General features: G+C 43.4%; 1 protein-coding gene across 1 annotated transcript; it reads left to right on the top strand.

Annotated features, from left to right (window-relative positions):
- The first annotated feature begins 22,925 nt into the window (after positions 1–22,925).
- LOC133901944 (predicted GPI-anchored protein 58) lies at positions 22,926–23,776 on the top strand. Its single transcript, XM_062343499.1, has one exon. The coding sequence runs from the start codon at positions 23,062–23,064 to the stop codon at positions 23,425–23,427; it is 366 nt and encodes a 121-aa protein (XP_062199483.1). The 5' UTR covers positions 22,926–23,061; the 3' UTR covers positions 23,428–23,776.
- Positions 23,777–24,448: the final 672 nt, after the last annotated feature.

Here is a 24,448-nt window from a genome sequence, read left to right as displayed (position 1 = left end):
CACATGAATATTTCAGATCATGTTACAACTGGTGTTTCTCTGATCCAATGAATAGGTCAATAGGATACAACATACTGTAATACACTATGTACGTCTTGGTGGATGTTAGGTGTAACGATTATTATATTAGTCAGTATCATATCTCAATGTATCTCTAATAGATCACTAAGGTTACCTCATTGCATCATGCATTATATGCTAAATCTTTAGCACTCCAGACAGTAAGTAACATTTATTTCTATATCTAAATGCACTCGTTGGACATTTTGAATTTGGTCCATTCGATTGCCAAGCTTCTCAAGAAAGCAAAACGGCCTGAAGTTTTGTTCAAGCTGGACATATCAAAGCGTTTGATTTTGTCAACTGGCCATTCCTTTTGGAGGTCTTTCGTGCTAGGGGATTCGGTCATATATGGTGCAACTGGATCGTGGGTATCCTCGATCTTCTTCAATATGGATCCTTCTTAACGGTGTTCCGAGTCCTTCTCTATTTCACGCAAGAGGTCTAAGGCAAGGGGACTCGTTATCCCCTTTCCTCTTTGTGCTTGTTATGGATACGTTCGACCGCATTCTCTCCGTTGCATGTGAGGCTGGTGTCCTGGACAATGTGGGCCATGGAACGATCTCTCATCGCTACTCTTTCTATGCGGACGACGTGGTTCTCTTCTTCTTGGCAACACCTTCAGATATCCATGCTCATCTGGCCATCATTGATTTCTTCGGTGTTGTTTCTGGGCTGAAAATGAATTTTCTCAAATGTACGGTAGTCCCTATTAGCTGCTCTAATGAAGACATAGCAGTTCTCCAGGATTCACTTCCTTGCGTGCTGAGTTCATTCCCCATTCAGTATCTTGGTGTTCCTCTGTCAACGGGTAGACTACACAAGTCTCATCTCCAACCTTTAGTGGAAAAAGTTGCTTCTAAGCTTCCGGTGTGGCAAGCTAAACTTATCTCCAAACCAGGTAGGGCTACCCTTGCCACGACGGTGCTTTCCTCCACTCCAATACACACTCTCATCGCCATCAAGGTCCAGCCATAGGTGATCAAGGAGATCGACAAACTAAGGGAAACATTTCTTTGGGAAAATGACAATGCTATGTTTGGGGGCCGTAGCTCGGTTGCGTGGCTTGCTATGTGCTGACTGGTCGAGTATGGAGGCCTGGGTATTCCGGACCTTCGTTTGGTCGGTGTGGCTCTGCGCTTAGGGTGGCTATGGTGGCAGTGAAGCTAGTCGTCTAAACCCTGGGCCGCTATACCGATGAGACATGAGAAAGAGGTCATTGAGTTTTTTATGCTTCCACTTCCTTTGTGGTTGGCAACGGCAAATCGACCATGTTCTGGACTGATGCTTGGCTTGAGGGCCAATCAATCAAATTCATCGCCCCATAGCTCTTCGGTTGTGTCGCCCCTTCGGCTTGCAAGAGCAAAATAATTTATGATGCCCTGAGCAATCGAAAATGGATCAAGGATATCAGTGGACCCTTATCTATCTCGGCTATAGCCCAATATTTGCACTTATGGGAACAACTTGATTCTGTCAACATGTGTGCCGATGAAGACCGTTTGGAAATGGTCTTCTTCCAGCATCTACTCAGCACGCTCAGTTTATCGTCTTATGTTTGAAGGGAGTATTCGCTTCGAGGGGGCCAATCTGATTTGGAGGTCTTGGGCACCTGCTAAAGTCAAGTTCTTTGCCTGGCTGATGCTTCGAGGTCGGCTCTGCACGGCTGTCAGAAGGCGCCGGCATGGTCTCCGGGATGAAGACTTATGCACACATTGTTCTTAGTTACCGAAAACGACGGATCACCTTCTGCTGCACTGCAATTTCTCAAGACAGGTGTGGTGGCATGTGTTGGGGGGTTCAGACGCCCCAGACAGACTCTTCAATCCTTCAATGGTGGCTTCACCTCCGTGAAAGGGTGGGCTCAATCTTCAGAAAGGGATTAGACTCGATAATTCTACTTAGTTGCTGAAGGATTTAGTTGTCAAGGAACAGCATCATATTCGATAATAAACCATATCTCCATCGACTCCTTGGTCTCCATGATCTGGGATGACGTTGATGGATGGTGTGAAGCAGGCGCAAGACAACTTAATGTACTAATGGAACGGCTGCGCTCCTTCGGCACCGTTGCCTCATTAGCACCCTGTTAACATTTTGTTGTTATTGTTGTTTGAGAATTTTATAATCTCCTTTCAAATTTACTGTGTATCTTGGCTCGATTAAGGCCGTTGTATTGTACAATATTGAATTCATATTATATCTTAATACAACGATGCACATCTCTTCTACGTATTCTTAGAAGATAATACCTTGTTCTACTGTGTATCTTCGGTACACCAAATAGAAAGCTACAACTGGTACTGTATCTCAAAATATCTCAATTGATTGTTTCAGGACACATCAGCGTATTACCGTACGATGTTCACAAGGCATTGGCAGTGGTGCCCTATGTCAAACTGGAAGTAAAAGCTAGCATCGTATTTTAGAGTATCTGAAACAATTTTGACGAGCCGCTTAATTTAGATGTTATTGTCATATCTTAACCATCTACCTTTGAGTTGTCAATGATAAGAAAAGATGTGCTTGTTTTAACGTACGCTGTTTTGTGAAATTTTGTTATAGAGTTTTAGCTAAAAAACATACATTAGATGCTACCACGACAACAAAACCCTGCAGGTCAGGCACTATCTCGTTGCGGCCATTAAACCTATAACCTTTCTCTTGTCACTAATTTTCTAGGCAAAACGTAAGGGAGTGCCATTATTGTCGCTAATTTTGTGAGCCAAACGTACAGGAGTGCCGTTGAGGCAATGAGATGTAGTATTTTAGGTCTGTTTAGTAGAGTTTTTAGAGTAGTTTTTTTAAATTAAAATTATGGGAGCTTTGTTAAATAGTAACTTTTAGTTTTTAGCTTTTTGAGTGGAATCTGTGGAAATAATTTTCTAAAATAAACTAGAAGTTAGAGAGCTGAAAAAGAGAGCTGAAAAAAACAGTTTTTTTTATTTATTTTCCGCACAGAATTACTTTATTTATATATTTTATTTTAAGAATCACTAGAGAATCATTTTTAACCACAAAATCACTTTCTCCAGAGGATCACTCCTCGTAAAAAAATTAAATTAAAAAGAATTCTACTAAACAGGATCTCTGACTCTCATTCTTTTGGAGCTCGAATGAGTCGATCAGAAATGAAGGAGAGGTCCTGGTGTCAGCGTGGAATTACTATCCACATTGCGCTGATGCTTGAACAAAACAGGGCTGCAGATCAGTTAGCGAATTTTGCAAAGGTGAGTGGTAGTTCAGATATTGTGATGTCTCACTACCCAATCTGTATTAGTGCGGCAATTGCCGCTGATTGTAACCTGTTACCTGAGTTATAAAGCTCTCTTATTCCTCGCAAAAAAAAAAACGTACAAACACATTATAGCAGCAAAGCAAACGAAAAGAAAACGACAAGCTGTCCGACGAACCGTCGGAAGACCACCCCGGCACGTAGATCCCAGCGATCCAAAGCTCAGCTCTTCTGACGCAGAGGATCCCAAGCCCCGCACGCCGGGCGGATGAGCTCCCTTGCGTGGCTAGTTGGACCGCGTCCACCCGCGGTTTCCCCCTCCCCACTCCGTGTTCCTGTGGGCTCGGGGCCGGAAGAGAGAGAGAGGCCGAGGCGACGAAGGAAGCAGCCGTGCCGTCCCTATCCGTTACAGTTGGAGCAGCGTCAGCCCGGGCACTGACTCCGGGGCCCTCCCTCCTGCCTGCCGCACGAGGTCGAAAGTAGATTTTATAAGATTTTATAAGATATGATTTTATAAAATATAATTTTATATAAAAAAAATTACTTACCTATCCTTTCTTTCTTTCTTTCTTTTTTCTTCCTATAATTATTAAATTATGAGATAAATAGTATATATGAGATCTTACTAAGATCTTTCTAAACAGAATCCTATATAATTTACTTACATCATCTTTAAGGATTTTCGTCAAGAACTAAATTATTTTTATAAAAGGATTTTCGTTCACTTCAACACTCCAATAATTTTACTTTACGGTTTCCGTCACAAAGAGATTCTCAAATTTATTCTCTTCAGGACGAGATTCTCTATCCTTTTCTTTCACAAATAGAATCTGTTGAAGATAAGATAAAATAAAATAAATAGGAATGAAGAGGGAAATCAAGAAGAGAACAAAATAAATATAATATAATTGGAGATTATCTGTGATAGGGTTTGGATGAGGCGAGCTGAGGTGGTGAGGCGTATTTGACACGCTCCTCTGCGCGCCGCACTGGCGGTGGACCTGGACGAGGGAGAGACGGCAGCAGGCAGGCAGGCTGGCGACCCAGCCGGGACAGCGACGTGGACGAGGTTGCCGCCTTGCCGGTCGCAAAGACGCTCCGCGCTGCTCTGCTCCACTTATCATTTCGCGAGAGCGACCCCACGCCGGCGTGCTTAGCTGAGGAGTCACGAGCCTTGCTGATGAGTGCTGACTGCAGGTGGAGAGATAATCCTTTCTGTTTCCGCGATAAGGTTAGGGCTTGGTAGGGCTCAAATCACAGTTCTACCTCAGTTTTGGAGTTTATAGATTAAATTAAAGTGGTTTGTCTGAAATGTGAATAAATTATCTCGCTCAAATAGCCTAGTGTCTCACCCGTTTCAGCTCCATAAATTCTTAGAATTAAAAATATTTAACTTAAAAATTTCTAAGCTAAAACTTTACGAACCAGAAGCTAGAGATAACCCTTGTACACGTATGCACATGCAAAGCCTTGGCTACTGGCTAGGAAGCCGGCACATACGTACGACTAGTATACACTGTATGTTTCCGCTTAATCTTGTCTGAACTCGATCTAAATAATGTCCTTTGGTTAAACAGAGATGTCCCTTTATGCCAGTAAAATACGCATTTCCCTAGCATTGGCCCCTCGATCAAAAGGGAGCCTAGGACAAGGAACACGCGCCGGCTTCAGTAGTTCAGCTGTGTTGACCATCGTCTGGGGCGGTTCTTTTCGTCTAATATTTAAAGCAGGATTACATGTATGCAACCAAACTCAAAATCCATCAGAATTTCGATAAAGTTAGCCCAAGTTCAGCTTAGGAAACACTTCTGCTAACATGTTCAATCACTGCTACTCTGCTACCACCATTACCGATGGATTAATGTTGTCAGTTTTTTTGAATGACAATAAGAAGATTGTCGTGTTTTATTAAAGAAGAGAGAAGTCCAACATAATAAAACCCCGCCAGCTAGCGGGGGTAACAACAAGCATAAAAGACCACTACAACAACAAGGACAACAGCCGTTGAGCTATGAACTACAACAAATGAACCTCTTACATAGGAGACCACTCACACCAAGCTCTTTTCCTTTAATTAATATCTGTTTTCATCAATATAGCCACTGTTTTCAGGTCAAGCCATTGCCCTGAAAAATATGTCGATTTCTTTTCTTCCAAACGTTTCACCAAAAGTAAAAGACAGCTCCATTGAGCTCTCTCCTACTTTATTTTGCAATCTTGATACGTGCGTGTCGCCACCACGACCAGACACTATTATGGTCGGAAAGAGTATGGAGATCACTCCATCCGAACCAAAGAGATAAGTGCACTACACATGATTCGTATAGGGGAAATTTTTTGCTAGGCGTGTGACATCCTCATTTGCCGTGTGATATAGGGAACAAAGCTGTGTGTGTGGCCAACCCTTCCTTGCCAAATTTTCAGCTGTTAGAATTTTCTCTTGCATAAGAAGCCAAGCAAACGTTTTGCATTTCGGCTCAGCATAAGCCGGATAGGCTTCATGTTATAACGCTTGGAAGCTTTGATAAATTGTAAGCACTCCACGAATCATATGTTCCTCCTTCGGTCTACCTCCAACAGATTTGATCCTCGACATCCGGATCAAGATGCACATGCTGCAGCGCAATCCACAACTCTATAAATTGTGCTATCTCGTCCCTCATTGTAAGAGGACACAGGTTGGGGATCCAGTTTCCATTTTGTAGCTCCTTGTGCACCTTGCATAGCTTACATTCAGCCAAATTATAGAGATTAGGGGTGATTATCCTAGGTGCCATCCCGTTCAGCCAACTATCATCCGAGAAAGCGATTTTTCTTCCATTGCCAATTGAAACTTCAGTGGAGACCATGAAGAGATCTTGATCCATTCTGTCACACAGAATTTGTAACTTGTTTCAAGGTCTTTCCTCGTCCACCCATCGAAACCAAAGCCACCGAACTCTCGGAGCTCTAGCGAAACGCTCTAAATCAAGAATACCTAGGCCCCTGAGTCCTTTAGGCCTAGTTTCCACCTTCCAATTTACTAGGGAATATGAATCATTTACCTTCTGAGGTTCTCCATCTTTTCACAGGAAGGCTCTCCTAATACGGTTAATTTGGCATAGGAGCCATTTTTGCAGATAGAAGACATAACTAATTTAACCAAAGCATCTCTACCTGCCAAAGAGAACAAATTTCCTTTCCACCTCGGTAATCTACCCCCACCCCACCCCACCCCACCCCCGCTTGTCCAATAGAGGTTGTGCGTCAACCCTTCTTAATTTTCTTGTATGGAGGGGCATGCCAAGACCTGTAAGGGAAGCTCTTGATTGCTCTAGGAAACTCCTCTTGTATGTTGGCAAGATGGGCATCATCACAACTAATCGGGAAGATTTCATTTTTTATGACATTGTTCAGCATACTTGAGCTATTTCTAAACACTAGTAAGATTCTGTTTATAGACCATAACTGTGATCTGTCTGGTTGGCAGAATAAAGCCGCATCATCAGCATATAGAGAGCAACTGATGTTTGCCTTTCTGGGTAGGACCGGCGAAAGAAGCCTCTTCGGCTCAGCCAGCTGAAATAAACGTTGCAGCGGGTCGATTGCAATGATAAACAACATCGGAGAAAGGGGATCTCCCTGCTGAAGGTTTCTTGCATGATTGGCGTTATTTCCAGGCTCCCCATTAAGCAGAGCGCATGAGGAAGCCGTGGCTAGAAGCTGTGCAATCCAATCCCTCCAACAGACCCGAAACCCAACGCAACGAGGACCTCGAGTAAGTATGACTAGCTTACGGAGTTAAAAGCTTTTGCTATGTCTAATTTCATGAACAAGGACACCACCTTTTTCCTATGCAATTCTTATATCACACCTTGTAAATAAATGAAATTGTCATAGATGCACCTTGTTTTGATAAAAGCATTTTGACTCCTCGGCACAATATCATTCAGGCGTGGCACAAGCCTATTGACAAGAAACTTAGAGACGATCTTCGAGAAACTGATAATGAGACTTATGGGTCTATAGTTCGATACCTTAGAAGCATCAGTCTTTTTGGGAAGCAGGACGATGTTGGCATCATTTAGGAGGTGAAGATTGGCGCATCTCAAGTCATAGAAGGCACGCGAAGCGGCCAGAAGATCCAGCTTGATAATATGGCAACATGCTTTGTAGAACAACCTAATGTAGCCGTAGGGTCCTAGCGACTTTTCAGAGGGGAGAGATCTAATAGTCGATAGGACTTCTTCTTCTTCGAAAGGATCCTCCAGCTCATTGAGATCACGTTGGAAGTACTGCAGGGCCTCCCAGTTGAGCCCCACCGATCTGTCCTTTGCCGTCCCAATATGCTGACGAAGTACACGTGCAATTATGGCCTTTTTCCTCCTTAGTGATAGCCATGTCAGTATCCGTTTCTAATTTTTGGATGAAGTTTTTTTTTCTCTTCCTTGCATTTGCTTTCAGCTGGAAAAACTTTGAGTTTGCGTCGGCCTTCCAAATCCATGTGAGGCGAGAGTGTTGCCGTAGACGAGTCTTTTCGATGGCCACCAGACCGATTGCTCTACTTTTCAGGAATTTCCTAAACTCAATTTCATTTGGTGAAAGGCTACGTTTTTCCTCCACTTGGTCCAGCCTTCAAACTACCTCATGTGTGACAACTAATCTTAGTCTAGTATCCTCAATTGTACTACGCTTCCAGTTACGTAGATCTTTCTGTAGCCGGGAAAGCTTTATGTGGAGTTTGAACATTGGATCACCCAAGTACACATGCATTTCCCAACTTCTTTGTACCGCTTCAGCAAAGCCTGGCATTTTCACCCAGTATGACTCAAATCTGAACCCTTAAAAACCCTTATTGACATAATCTCCTATGATGAATAACGGACGGTGGTCTGAATTGTTAAAAGATAAAGCCTTCATATATGTGTTCGGGAACAACAACTCCTAGTCCGACGTGTAGAAGCAACGATCAATCCTAGTAAGCATCGCGTTCTGCTGCTGCTTCGACCAGGTAAACTTCCTACCATTGAGTTTCATTTTGTGTAGCTGCAGGTTGTCTAAGCTTCTCGGAAACATGATTGTTCTGTTAACTCTCGCGTTGCTTTTATCCTCTATTTTATAAATTAAATTAAAATCATCACAAATCATCTAACAAAGGTTTATATATTATCTGAGGTTCTGTATTTCCTGCAGAAAAGGTCGCTTATCCGCATCTTATTGGGACAGTAGACCCCAATCAAAGGACCGAGTGGTGTGCTCATTCTGCATAGTAATCTTTGCTGAGATCATGTCCAGGTGGTTCGGATGTCAGAAAGAGAGAAAAAGGAATCCCAACAAGCAAGCAAAATGCCCCCGACAGTTCCTCGTGAATCGTGATGATAGGCACGTGAAGTTCTAGGTAAAACGGGGACCAGAGTTTCAATCTTAGTTTCCTTAAGACAAACGATCACCGCAAATCAATGTTGTAAGTCAGAAATACTTTTCCCTCGATCCTCTGGCCAGGAACGTTTCTGATCCGACGAAGCATTGTCTGGGCCGAGCCTGAGATACATCTCTCTCTGCTCTGTCTTACTGACAATAAGTAGGGTTGTGAACTAATCAGGCCCAAGCCAGGTAGGCTCTGTTGTGGCCTTTCAACTGGCTGGGCCTGGCGAGTGAATCCCAGAGAAAGTGCTTTTGCTCCCAGTTCGTCACACAAACCGGTCCTGACTCCTGACGGGCCTAAAGACCAACGCATGTTCGGCTATTGCAGCTGCAGAGATCTTTGTCAGAGAGATGATTGGAGCCGGAAATCACAAGCTTCAAAACTGTAATTCTTCCGGGAGGAACTTACCCACCATTGACATGTACTGACTTACTGCACCGCGCGCAGATCGAGCTGATAAATTATATTACTGCTCTGACTCGCAATGCCGAACGGAAGTAACTGCAAGACAGGAGATCCATGCATCGATGAGACGATGATCAGATGCTCAGGGCTAGAAAGAAACCAGGCGATCAGAGGAGGAAAAAGAGTCAGCTGCAGGCAGCCTTGCAGGTGTAGCTGCGTGTGATTCAGTAATTGCATTGCATGGGCGGGAGACAATTGAGAGATGGCGAGTTTCTTTCTTGCAGCACGTGCCTGAGCCTGACAAAACCTCGCTTTCCCGCGCTGCAAATCACCCGACCGATCTCCTCCTCCTCTGCTCCTGCCGTCACTGTGCAGAGGCCAGAGGCCGGCCGGCCGGCCGGCCAGCTGGAGGGCCCCAAGAACACGGTGCCACTGGATGCGTCTGCGTGCATGCAGTACAGTGCAAGCCTGCAGGAGAGGGGAAAAGGAGAATCGAAAGAGGTAGCTGCAAGCCTGCAAACTTCGCCTTTCCTCAGGTGGTCCTCTTGATTGTCTCCGCAGCGGCGCAGTCTGCAGCTACCTCCGAATTCCGATTCATCATGCCCATGGATCCCTATCATACGTAGCCTGACGACCTCTGACGGCCTGACTTGACCATGCATGCATCCGATTGTCTTCTTCTCTCCAGCCGGCAAGATGGACGGCCGCCGGTCCCCGCCGGCTGCGTCGATAATTGTGCGGCCGTACGCGACCACGTCGGCCGGGTTGGATCACATTGACACATGTCATATCATTTGGGGGGATCACTAGCTGCATGCGTACCTAGCTCGATGAATCATGCGAATTAACTAAAGGCGAGCTAGCACAGTGGAGTGATCGGGTCTGCAGTTACAATTAGCAACTTGATCATCAGTACTACAGTAAAATGAATACTGTTGCTACAGTGCCACTTCGTATCACTATTTATCTGCCCACATTTTACTGTTTCAAATGCTACAGTATACGTTGCCTTCTTCAGAGGATCCGGGTCCCACTGTGGAGAGGCCACTCACTCATGCATGTGTGTATGACCTAAACTTTTTAGGTTCCTCCTGTCGACAGGAACAGTGAACTAAAGGAAAGGAGGATGCCCTGCAAATTGACAGTGGAGGCTACGTTTCGTTTCTTCTCCAGGGGGTCTTGAATGGATGATTTCGAGTACCTGTGTCTGGTTCGTGTCCAATTCAATCTTGCCGAGATTTGGCTAATTTCAAGAGTTCGTTCGACACACATTTCAATTTGAATGGTTTCCAAAATTTTGGCAAAAAACATATACATTCCCTTGGGTACATCGACCTCATACATTGTCTTGCCAATTCTTAGTTAAATGTTGACAACCAAAATTTTGTAACGCTAGCTTGGATACGAATGAAACGAACCATTACTTAACATCACTCGTATATGTACATTGTACATGGCACAAGTTGGTCAATCTTGTCTTATTTGCGCAATGCCAACAAATAGGCCAATCAACCCTGTGCACTTTTTTAATTTTGAATTCATATGCCGTCCAGGAGCAGCAGTTGGCCACGTACGCATCGGAATTTCAAAAGGTTGTCAAAGACATCTAGACTGCTCTGTCTTCACTCGAAACAAAAACCAGTCAGATTATATATATGCTCTAGAATCAACATAAAAAAAATAGTCCTTTTACGGTGATCCATATTATCTGTAAGTAAGAGGTAGTATAAATTTAATTTGATCGTTCACGTGATTGGACATTTCTGTAATTACGACAGTAGTGTTAATATTTATCCATAATACCATTGAAAGACACTGTAATTTTTTTTTATATCTAATCCCTAAATAATCGTTCAACCAAATAATCAGCATTCAGACTAGTCTAAACATTAAACCTATAAATTTACACGATATAACTACCATGCAATTTCTTTTTTTTCCCAAAATACCCTTATACTATATATACTTCTCCCATACACTACTCATACTACTCTAAATAATAGGTAGTATTCTAACCGATCTAAACCATTCGATAAAAAAATAGATGAGTTAAGTTTCTCCGAGACGATAGTAATTTTTTTTAAAAAAAACTGGAGTAGATAAGAGCTGCCATTCATACGCCGGTACACGTGGCCGACATCGACGGCGCCGTTTCATGATTACAAGAGCATATTCTATTGGCTCAGATGATCGATGGAGCTTAAACAATTTACGCGCCCACATGACACACCGGCAGTATGTGCATCGATCGGATCAAGTGGCGGCGACACCGTACATGCACTAGATCCTCAAGAAATTGCGATGCTATTTTATGTTGTATTGTTTGAAAATGAAATGGTTGTTATATACATGATGAAGTGATGCTCCAGGATCTTCTTCGCTCATGCTTCGCCACTGATCCGATCCTTTCATCGAAAGCTAGGCGATGGGCGCACGATCACATGCATGGCGATCACGTACCCAAATGATTTATGCTGAGATGTCTATGTATGATGCGTTCACGCATGCTTATGAGACCCACCACATCCATTATTCCAATCTGACCTCATCTCATATACAAATTATATGTGTTTCTCGAGTGAGATATAAACTATGTTGAGAAATTCATAAAAATCTAATGTTTTTATGAGCTTTTCTCAATTGGACCGGTTGACCCTTTTTGCCTTTATTTGGCCTGGGCCCATTCGGCTGGGAGTACAAGGGTAGGGGCGTCGGTGCAACTAGGGTTGAGAAAAAAAAAACCGAAAAAGAGCAGAGGGGAGCGGGCGTCATTCAAGCGACGGCGGCGGCGTAACCACCCTCCGACCCTTTCGGGGGCTCGGGTGGTGCTGGAGGGCGCTGCTGCCGTTATATGGAGGCCGGTTTCTGTCGGTGCGTGAACACCGCAAGCGGGGATCCTGAGAGACCCCCTTTAAGATTCGGTCGGAGGGCTGATTCTGGATCTACCTCGTATGTGGATTTAATGCGAATATACGAGATCTAGGCGGGACGGATGATCGTCGACTATAGATAGGTTTGAACCGCACAGAGCGCAATACCCTACTCCTGTGTGTATGATATGCTATTAATGCTCTTAGAATATCTTTCTCTAGATCTCTTGTGTTACAAGGTTTTTTATTTAAGTCTAGAGCTTTGGTCTTGCTTCGAGCTTAGTAAACCTCTGCCCAGCTTCTTCGACTTCTATCAGTCGTCTTGCTCTTCTAAGTCCGCCCTTCTACGAAGTGCACCCCCCTTTTTATCCTGTCGGGGGAGGCTCGGCGTGCCCAGAAACGGGGGCACGAGTTCCCATGAGCCATAAATGGAAAGCAATCTTCATGTGGCTACAATTTGATGTTACAGGGGTTGAAAAACTACGCCTTCGGGGGAACTCGTGCCCCCGTTTAGCAGATGCAGGGGGCCCACCGGGCAGTCGCCGAACTGCCCCGCATGCTCTCTCGGTCAGAGCAGATCTAACACAGCAGGGGGGCAGGCGATACGCCTCGAGTCCAGCGACGATATCTCTAAGTCGTTTCTCTTATGGGTCCCACAGGGTGACGTGCGATGGGACTCATCGCGTTAAATGTCCCCACGCCTTCCTGCCAGGAGGTGGCAGGAACTAACGTACTCAGTACGACAAGCGTGGGAGGAGTGGTTGGAAGTGACAGATCATGCTCCCTCTTAAATGCAGCATCGAGCCTCTCACCAATTGACACCTCATCATTGAGTCCTTGTGGGGTCCACTGGCAAGGGGCTCCTCAGGTCCTTAGATAACTCTGGGTGCTCGGGGACCACTGTTCATAGCCCCGAGCGCCCTCTCCCGGATATGTCTCTTCTCGGGTCTTTGGGGAACTCTGGGTACTCGGGGACCACTGTTCATGGCCCCGAGCACCCCTCCCAGAACTGCCTCTTCTCGGGTCGTCGGGGAACTCTGGGTACTCGAGGACCACTGTTCATGGTCCCGAGCACCCCTCCCGGAACTGGCTCTTCTCGGTCCTCGAAGAGATGGTCTCCGAGGGATGACGCCACGTGGCATTCTGCGGTCCTGGTCTCGGGACTCGGGGACCCCTGGTTCCCATGTCACCGACAGTTTCCTTCTCCTTGTTCACCGATTGAAAATCATTTCCGTGTTCTTGCTCTCACATCTTTATCTCTTTCAGTTTTGGGGGGTTCACCTCCTGTGCAGGATTTGAGTGGAGCTTGTGCTTTGGTTCTGTGATTCGGTGCTGAAAGTGATTGTGTGGAGGAGCTTGGTTGTTTGGGCTCTTTGGTCTTGTAGTTGCCGAGGCTCGCCCGCACGCGCCGATATGGTGTAGTGAGGCTATGTATCTCCATTTTCCTTGTCGGCAGAAACAACGTCGAATAGGATTTCTGGACAGTGGCAGGTGTGCTATGCCTTGACTCACTTCTCTGTACATTTGAGCAAATCACTTTATGAGTATTTTGCCCTTTCTATGTTCTATACAATAGGTTCATACTTTTGTATGCTCGAAGATGATTCATTGTTTTGAGATTGGGATTGGTTGAAATTAGTAGTTCTAGAGGCTCAGTGTTGTGTGCATCAGCTCTATTCCTGTTCACAGTGATACACTTGTTGATTTGGGTCATCCATATACTACCTGTTATTCTTATCATTGGATTAGTGATGCAGTGAGTTCTAAGTGATCTTTACATGTTTGTTTCTAGTTGTTTTGCTAGTGCAAGTTGCTATCTGTGTTTTGTGCAACTTGATGTTCAATCTCATATATGGCTCGACAATGATTTGTTCTATTATTTTGTTTATGAGCACTCTGATATTGAACTACAGCACTGTCCTTGATGAGCCTTTAGAACTAGATAATTAAATTCAGGTTATTTTGTTAGCCGAGATCTTAGAAACATTATCTAATCGATGACTTTCTTTCTAGGACAATTAGGGAACATGACGTTGAAAGTCCTGAGGCCAATTGTTATATTTTTACTGAGAGCACTTTTATACATCATATGTATCTGTTGTCCTTCTTTTGAGATATACATGAATATGGAATCTGATAGTTCTGCTTTCCTGCAATTACATTCAAATGTCATGTATACTTGATTCATGTTGTTAAGTTCTTGTTTTTATACATATAAAATAATATCAATACTCATATTATCGCATTATATACAACAAACTATGCATGGGATGCAAGTTGATAGATCCGCTAGGAAGGTATACCTTTTTAACAATTAACTAGCAAGGTGGCACACGCTAATAACATAGCTAAGCTCGCTGCAATATTTTATCACGATAATATTTGATTATTGTATTTCATATGGACTCTTTATTTAGGTATTTGATTTTTATAATAATTGGATTTTTTTCTAATTCTATATTTGATGTGGATCATTCTTTTTCTATTCTAATCCTAATTTCAATTATTATTAATTTTATTTGATTTGGACTCTTTATTTAGGTATTTTGATTTCCAATCCGTATGGAAATCTTATTGCTAATTTTCCATATTATTTAATTCTAAATTTAATTATTTATTAATCATATTTGATATAGAATTTTTGGTTTAATTTATACCATTAGATATCCACAACAATCAATGGTGTAGATCATTTTCTTTTTTAATTAATATGTTAATTTCGTGACATTAAGAGCGAACGTAGTGGCTCCTTTTAACCTCCAAATATTAATATAATAAATTGTTTGGATCCGTATGTATATATGGTGATATAAACCATATAGAACTCTCTCCATTTCAAAATACAAAGCCAATATTGTTTTCAAGCTTTTTATAAATATACATCATGAATGCGGTTTTAAAGACATTTTCTAATTTTTGCCACCATTTATCCTTTTACCATCTTTCTCTCTCTAAAATTTATGAATAAATACCCACACTTACTAATTCTTTCTATTCTCTAAAGAAAGATTAATTCTTTCTCTACCATCTAGAAAAAAAGACAGTAAATCCACACATGTGGGCATCACATCTCTGGTGTGTCATGGTGCAGGGAGATAAATGGTGGCTGTCGGAGGGTGAACTCCTCAAGCGAGGATTTGGAGGGACCCCTTTGAGATTCGGCCGGGGATGATTCCGAGTCTGCCTCGTACGTGAAATAAATGGGAGTAAATGAGATGCAGGTGGAGTGGATGATCGGATGCAGGGGGAAGTAAATGCTCAGGGGATTTTTAGACAGGTTCGGACCGCACTGAGCGTAATACCCTACTCCTGTGTGTATGCTATAAATGCTATGAGAATGTCTCTCTGAGGATTTGCTATGTTACAAGAATGTTTATCTAAGTCTAGAGCTTCGTGCTTCTTCCGTCGCCGTCGTATGAGTTTGTCCGACGTGTTCCGGTGTTTTTCAGAGCTCAGCCTCTGTCCTCCGGGGAGCCCACCCCTCTTTTATACCCGGTCGGGGCGGGTGGCGTGCCCAGAAAGCATGGCGCAAGTTTCAAGGCGTCATAAATGAAAAGCAACCATCATGGGCTGCAGCTTGAGATGACAGGGAGAGTTGAAAATACGCCCCCGTCTGGTCTTCGTTGTCATCATTCCGCTTTTCAAAGGGTGCAGCGAGGAGGGCCCGCCGGACAACCACCGAGCAGCCCCGCGTGCCCGCCCGGTCAGAGCGATTCTGACATAGCAGGGCGGCAGGCGTTGTGCCTCGAGCCCTGCGACGTTATCCCGAGGCGCGCCAGATGACGCGCGATAGGACCCGCGCATTAAATGTCTTCACGCCTCCCTGTCAGACCGTGGCAGGGACTGACAGCAGGCGTGGGGGGAGTGGCTAGAAGTGACAGGTAACACGCCCTCTTAAATGCGGCATCGAGTCTCTCACCAATTGATACCTCACCGCTGAGCCCCTGTGGGGACCACCGACGAAGGACTTCTCAGGCCCTCAGGGAACTGTGAGTGCTCGGGGACTACTGTTCACAGCATCGAGCACTCTCTCCCAAATATGCATTCTCTTGGTCCTCGGGGAACTCGGGTGCTCGAGGACCACTGTTCACGGCCCCGAGCACCCTCTCCCGGAACTTGATTGCTCGGGTCCTCGGGGAACTCGGGTGCTTGGGGACCACTGTTTATGGCCCCAAGCACCCTCTCCCGGAACTGACTTCTCTTATCATCAAGGAACTCGGGTGCTCGGGGACCACTATTTATGGCCCCAAGCACCCTCTCCCGGAACTTAGCCTTCTCGGATCATCGGGGAACTCGGGTACTCGGGAACCACTGTTCATGGCCCCGAGCATCCTCTCCCGGAACTTGATCTTCTCGGACATCGGAAAAATAATCCCTGAGGGAGGGCGTCACGTGGCACTATGTTGTCCTGCTCTCGGGACTCAGGATCCCTGGTTCCCATGTCACTGACAGTGGCAAATTAAAGAGAAAAAAGGTCAGTGAATCAACACTCATGCTATATGATTAGAAAAAAAATTGAAAAAAATACCCGCTTATATTTTTGAAAAGGATAGAGTATATTATACAGTTTTATGTGGCCAGATACGGATCTATACAATTGTTAAAATGATTTATATCCTGGCAGGTATCTATCAACTTGCATCACATGCATATATAGTTTATAACACACACGAAAAGACACATCATTAGTATATACTTGCATCTACAGTAGAACACAAACGTACTCTTCACTTCAGTTATTTTTGCGGGCACATTTTATAAGATCACCCAAGACGATCATCCTACTAGAAATTGACAATGTGAGATGCATGCATTGTTCGTATGGCGCAGTAAAATTCTCCACGAGAAGAGATAAATTTTCTGCCGAGGATAGATTTTTCATCGGGCAGTGTGCACCGGCAATTGTCATGGGTATGCAATGTAAAGAATGTGCAAGCTAGTTAATCCGTGATGGGAATAAAGTGATAAGAAAAAGTGGAGGATTAGCGAGACTAAATATCTACTTCTAGCTTCAAGAATTTCTAGAGACAGGGTTACTAACTTTAGGAATTCGTAAGCTATAACTGTAGATACATCAAAAATGTTTGATAGTTATTTTGTTTTTATTTTAATTTAAAAATATAAACTTAAAACATTTTATTTTTACGTATTAATTAAATATCTAACTTGAAGCTGAAAACTACAATCCTGATAAACGGTCGGCTAAGCCTACCCTTCCAAAGAAACACGACCCATGTGGCAGCATCAACTTTTCTTGTTGCCAACCACCTTTGCGATCCGGTGGGGCGGGAGGCGAGATCTGGTCTTCCTCTCCAGTCTCCACGGGTTTCACACTTCCACTGATCCAACCCTCCTTCCTCTGCAAGTCAGTGGCATTTTTCACAATTGTCTCACAATTGAGGGCTACTATTCTTCTCACCATCACCCACGCATGAAAAAACGACACTGTTAATATTATCCTAACTGTTCTTATGTCATCGCTGATCGGATTTCTTCGAGGTTCCGTTCTTTTCACGAAGAGATTCTTGTTTCTTTTAGCGTTTCAACGTCTCCCTTCATGGTTCTTGTCACAAAGTGATTCTTAACTTTATTCTTTTTATACTGAGATTCTCTCTTATTTTTCATAATTGTCTCACAATTGAGGGCTACTATTCTTCTCACCGTCACACACGCATGAAAAAAACGATATTGTTAATATTGTCCTAGCTGTTCTTAGTCATCTCTAACCGGATCTCTTCGTTGTTCCATTCTTTCACGAAGAGATTCTTATTTCTTTCAGCGTTTTAATGGTCTTTCTTTACAGTTCTGATCATGAAGAAATTTTTAACTTTATTCTTTTTATACTGAGATTATCTCATTTTCCTTTATAAATCATCTCAGAGGTAAAGCTGTTGAAGATACGATGGAAATAAAGAGAATAAAAATGGAGAGAAAATTAGGAAAAAAATGAAATAAAGAAAATATGATGAGAAATGGTCTTACTATATCGATCTTACAATGCATTTGGCAGAGTGCACTTAAGTTCTTCGAGATCAAAATGGTGGCAAAAATTTAAAATTAGGTAACACATATAAGCGTGTTTATCGAAATAGACAATATGTTATCGTATTTACAAATTTAACATCCGTATTCGGCGCATCATTTACCAAAAATGGATTTCCGGTACACCATACGTCAAAAAACCCATATTCGGCACACTGTATGTTAAATATTAACCGTATTCGGCACACAATGTGCTGAATACGAGCTACAGTGTTGTATTCGGCACACGGTGTGCCGAATAAGGCCTACAGTGTCGTATTTACCACACGGTGTGCTAAATATGACTATGTGCTGAATTAGTGACTGCACGGTAGTCAAATGCCATATTTGGCACATCGTGTGCTGAATATGGTATTATAGCCCGTATTCGGCATACGGTGTGTTGAATACGGTTGATATTTGGTACATGGTGTGCCGAATATGGCACTCTAGCGTATATTCGGCACTCGGTGTACCGAATATGACTGGGTTCGCAGTTTTTCGGCGTATGGTGTAACGAAATTTCATTTTTGGTAAATGATGTGCCAAATATGAATGCTAAAATTGTAAATACGATAATATGTTGTCTATTTTAACAAATACGTTTATATATATTATCTAATTTTAGATTTTTGACTAAAATGATAGTTAATTTATTTCCTGGAGGGGAACGGTACGTAACGGTAAGCCTACGGTTCGGAAAACACATTTAATCTGCACATGCAACCAGAAGATGCTCCCATAATTTCTATGAAAATCTGAAATAGCTGAAAGAATAAATATCAACGCAATTTGCCCCATGGCATACTGATGGCTGAAAAGCCTGCCCATTATTTTTCCCACGAGGAAACCCTGCACAAAACTGGTTAGGGATGACAACGGGCCAATCCTCGCCGAGGAATACTTCTCAATCTTCGTTCCCATTTAGTTATTCGAGTGAAAGTTTCTCTCATCATCATACTCGTGGGGAATTTTGTGAAGATCGGGTTCCTAATAGGAATGTAAAATTAAATTATATTTGATTATTTTTATATATTAATAATGTGTATGTAGTATAAATAAGTAATTTATTGATGCATATGAGGGCAATTAATACATGATTGATTAAATATGGTAGATTAGACAAAAATAATAATGATAATTTATTATTTACTCTACGTATAAAAACTTATATATATATATATATATATATATATATATATATATATATATATATATATATATATATATATATATATATATATATATAGGAAAACTAGTATGTACTCCTGGGTGTATGTACTCCCACCTCTCATATACCACTTTTACACGTGTGTTATATTTCTTGATCACTTTAAATATACTTCATTAGTAATTATAAGATACTACAATACAAATCCCACGAAATTTTTTATGAAATTTCATGATTTTTATCATAATTTACGTATATACTTCTTTTATGTATAAAAAAGAGTATATAGCAAAAATGAAAGGTTAATATTGAATTTTTTTTCATACAACTCATATTGGAGTATCTTAGAATTAGTATTAGAGTATACTAAAAATGATAAAAGAGTATAAAGTGTTTGTTTAGGTGGTATATTGCATGTGGGAGTACATACTCCTAAGAGTATAAAATAGGTGTCCTATATATATATATATATATATATATATATATATATATATATATATATATATATATATATATGATATCAGGATATAACGGGAAGCAAGACGATAAACATCTTTCCATCTCTATCCCTATATAAATTCATGGGGAATAAAACCTCTCTAATATAGGAATTCCTTGTGAGAAATAGGAGGTCGAATCTCTATTGCCATCCCCATTACCTGGCCACGCAGCCGGTGCTGGTCCACCAGGGACCGTGTGCGCGGCCGGACCCTGCGTAGCCCAGGACAGCGTTGTGAGGCCAGACCGGGGAAAGTGGTGGTGGGTGCAGCGGCTGAAATTTTCAGAACTAGAAGCGCAGCAAAAAGCCAGTCCATGTTGTTTCTTTCTTTGCTGTTCTCTAGCTCACCCTTCCAATTGCTGGTCATGACTCATGTTGGGTGCTGTAACAGAACTGCCCCGTGGCGGCTGTGCTCAACTGCTCATGAGTCATCATGGCCCTTCTTGCAATCTGCTCATGGGTAGACCTCGTAACCTTAACTTTTGAACCATCCCTTCTGCATTTCAGTTTCCTTTTTTTTAAAGTAGCTACAACTTCTGATCTTTATACTAATAGAACTTCAAGGGTATATATAGTTATTATACATCCAATAGCTAGAAAAATTGAAACAAATCGGCTTTATAAAAAAGAGTGAAGGATATAAAACTATAACTATTATGTCATTTATAATATAAAACTATAATTATTGTGTCTATTATCACCAAACTATAAGTCTTACACACATGTGTAACATAAAACCTGAGTAGCCCATATGCCAGTGAGATACAGTATTTATGCTCTCTGCATGTGGGCCGCTTGGATTTGATTGTCTCACTATTATATGGGCTACTTGAGTTTTGTGTTGTAAATATGTAAGAACTTGTAGTTCTATGATATTAGATACAGTAGTTGTAATTTTGTGTTATAAATGACATAATAGTTATAGTTTTGTATAATTCACTCTAATAAAAACAAAACAAAAAAGAGAAAAAAATCTCCATTCTCTAGCTGCAAACCACCAAACACGTCGTAACTTACGAACATTTGCTTGCTGCTAATCCGGCCTCTATAGTCTTCCAATATGGATCGACAGGATCTTGACGAACTCCAGAAAGTCCTCCGTTTATCTGCATCACCAGATGAAGCGAGAAGAGCATGGATGTCCAAGCCAACCAGCTGAAGAAAGATCGTCTCGATCCCCATCGGCCGACCAACACAAAATCCAAAATCCACATTGTCCCTGCACAGACTATGCCGTTAAGACAACTCGCACGAAACCGAAGCTGCACTCCTTGAGCTATTCTATATCGAAGAGGTCGAGATTTTTTATTTTAATGGTGAGAGCTATTTCTACGGTCTTCATCAGAAACAGACAGGGTCAAACGGACCGCTCCATGCGAGACTTCAATAAAGGTTTTCACCAATGATCGAGATATGTGAATCTGTAATGATACATACTTTCAATCAAGAATTTTCACCCTAGATACCAGAAGAGCTCGAATGAAGTACGATATCACCTCCTAGACAACGCCTCCAAAAGGGAAACGATGCCGACAAATGCCATCGTCGCCTTGTCCTAGGATTTTTCACCCAAGACTAGCACTGCACCGTACCTCCATTGCACACGGCCAGCCATCAAATCCGCCCTGAAGTCCACGGCCACAACATCACCGCCGGCCACCACCGAACTTGTTGACAATCACCAAAGCCCCCCACCTTCCCGCCAAAGACATCAGACATCACCTGTAGCTGTCGCCGCTGCCTATGAACGTCGTGAGCAGGAAGCATGCATGTTGTTCATGCTTTCAGCGCCGTGTGGGGGGATTAGGAAAGCACCCCTTCGCAGACATTATTTGTGCCGTACCCACTCGATGATAGCCGGCCGCCTCCATCTTCGACATCGCCGAGCCACAAGCGCAAGCACGGTCAAGGGCCGAGGCCGGCAACCCCGATGGTCACCGCAGAAGCGGCTAGGACCCCGATGGCCACCGCGCCAAACCGCGGGTGACGGCGGGCGAACATCGCTCCGGTTGTAACTCCGCAGGACCGGCTACACCCTTAGATCCAGGTGACCACCGCTTACGCTGCCGCCATGCGGGACTTGGCCGGTGCCTCGAGGATCGACCACCACGCCGGCGGCCACCACAGACCCAGGAGACCATGTCGCAGATCGCGCCGTCCCCAATCGAATCTCGGCGGTCACCGCGCAGAAACGGCACCGGTGGATTCACGAGAGCCTCTGCACATGATCTGTTGAGCTCACCACAGTTGCACCAACAGTCTACGTTGTCAAAATGGTACTCGTTTCCTGCACTTCCATAGTTCCATGGTTCACTACCGACATTGTGACTCCTTCGAGGCAATACTGCGAAAATGCAGTTAGGGCTACTTATCTAACGACACCAGTTGAGGTCTCGTTGAAAAGCAGGAATCCTGTTCGATGGAATAAACTTATTCTAGTGAAATGGCTGAAAAATCCATGCCTGTCCAAGCTTCACTTCTTGAAAAAGAGGCCGCATCAGAAAAGAAAAAAAACTCGTATTGTTTGTTTGTTTAACTTCAGAGTACCCTTGACCTTGAACTATGTACGTATGGTGTGACATGCGTGCCACTGGCTGTTTTTAAGTAGTCTACTACGCTACGGAAGGAAATTGTATAAGATCCGCTCCCACGTAACTCGTGCGAGACCCCCATCCGCGTCCTTCAGGCCGCGATCGGACGGCGCGCACGGGGGACGCGTGTCGAGCAGCGGCGGGGGTCTACACGGAGAACCCACCCTTATACAATTTCCTCCCCTACGCTACCATTAGGCCCATGCATCACTCATTGACTGCAAAAATAATGAATAAACTGAAGTTTGACAATGTGAGCTAGAGGTTTGGAGGTTGCATCACCCAGGAACTTGAATTTGTCCAATTGTACCATCCAGGTTCTGCAAACAATTTTAGCTTTTCGAACTTGTCAAATTGGACCTTGATCAATGTGCATAACAAAGGACTTTGAGTGGCTGTATACCTCGGGAGCCTGCTTATCAGTAAAATTTACAGGGACAACCCAAACTTCAGTGCACATAAATATATGTATTCTATCAACAAGTTGGGCATGATCCACATGTCAAATACACACATGAACTCACCTCAACCCATTTCTTTTTTTTTTGGTAAAATTTACCCATGTAAACAGCATTACTGCCTGTCACAATAAATAATTCATGGTGAAGCCCCAGTAGTTACCATTACACCCCTCTTACATTCTTTTCTTTTCTTCTGACTCCCTCTCTCTCCTCCATTGAAGATCACCGCTATTTAACAGCCTTCGCGCTACTCTCTCTCTCTCTTTCTCTCTCTACCCACTTCTTGCAATTGCACCCCCTTCAAGAACGAGAGGAATTCGATCCCTATTTGCCGAGAGGCAGCAATGGCGTCTCCCGCCGACGAGGCTCTTCCGGTGCTGCCGCCCATCAAGACGGCGCCTTTGCCTGTCCCGCCGTCTGCCTCGGCTTCCCCGGCGCCGGCGCCGGCGTCGCCAGCGCGGGACAGCGCGAAGGAGATGGAGGAGGAGGGCCGAGAGCCGTCGACGCCGACGTCGAAGGAGAGCAGGCTCCAGCCGCCCGCGGAGTGCCCGCCGGCTCCACGCAAACCGCCGGCGCCGCGGCTGCCTGCGTCGGCGAAGCGGAAACCGCCGCCCTCGCCCTCTCCCGCGCGGGTGTTCGTCGCCGTCCCGCGCGACCTCTCCACCGTGTTCCGGTCGCTTCCCCCCAAGAAGCGGATCCGGGTGTCGTGAGGCTGCGATCTGGCCGTCGCCGGCTTCATGGTTGGTCAATTTCTTGGAGAATCCTTCCGAGTTCTTGGCTTCTTCTTCCTCGTCCTTTTTTCTTTCTTCCTTGGTTACTGGTATCCACGGCCGTGGTATAAATTATAATTTCCGGTATAAATAACGTGTTATTTTTACGTGTGTTTTATTTTCTTCTTCTTTTTCTCTTGTGTTTGTGTGAGCGAGAATTTGTAAATCTAGAAATGAAGATATTGTTGTTACTGAATGGAAGCAGTTCAAAGAAAGAAAAAGCTTGTAAGAAAATTCACACTGATCTTGTTAATTATGATACATACCAGAATTATTTATCATAATCTGAGTTTTGCTGTGCTCTTTCTTGATGCTGTGTGTCCAAATAATTTGGGAGTTCGGTCGTTAATCGTCGATCAAAATTTGGTGGATGTAAAACCGCGCATGAAGACTGATGACACAGTGACAAAATTTGATTACGGGTAGATCCAGCATTCTTACAGCAAGACGGACCAGAATTGTTAATTGTGAGATAATCCTGCACGAAGTTTGAATTTGTTTCAAACTTAATTTATTCATTACTCTCAGAAGTGGATGGATTAGATACCCCCTGCCCATCAGATCAATTCAACAACAACAACAAAAAGAAATTCCTCTGATGGTGAGTGCACTTTTGTTTTTGTTGTCCGAACGCTAGAGAGAAACAGGGAGAATCTTCTATTGATCACATAACATGATTTTTTTCTCACTCTCAATTTGCATCAATCTTTGCAGAGTAAAAATCTCTCTGAATGCCTAATTCCCAATCTGTCTCTCTACTCCGCACCTATAAACGTCAAATTTAACTGTTCGGCTGACCTCTGTTCATCCATACAAAATCATCACAGCCTTCAGTTAACTATCTCTGTACAATGAGCTGAGACATGCATCGAAAACCGAGCAGAATCCAAGCTCCAAGTCACAAGAACATGCAGTTGGTGGATCATGCAGGTTCAGGCAACAAGTTTTCCTCTCAGGGCTT

Source organism: Phragmites australis, chromosome 20 (genome assembly GCF_958298935.1).
Source record: "Phragmites australis chromosome 20, lpPhrAust1.1, whole genome shotgun sequence".
Classification (NCBI taxonomy): Eukaryota; Viridiplantae; Streptophyta; class Magnoliopsida; order Poales; family Poaceae; genus Phragmites; species Phragmites australis.
Note: the sequence above shows the minus strand (reverse complement) of the source record. Positions and strands in the feature narration are given on the sequence as shown.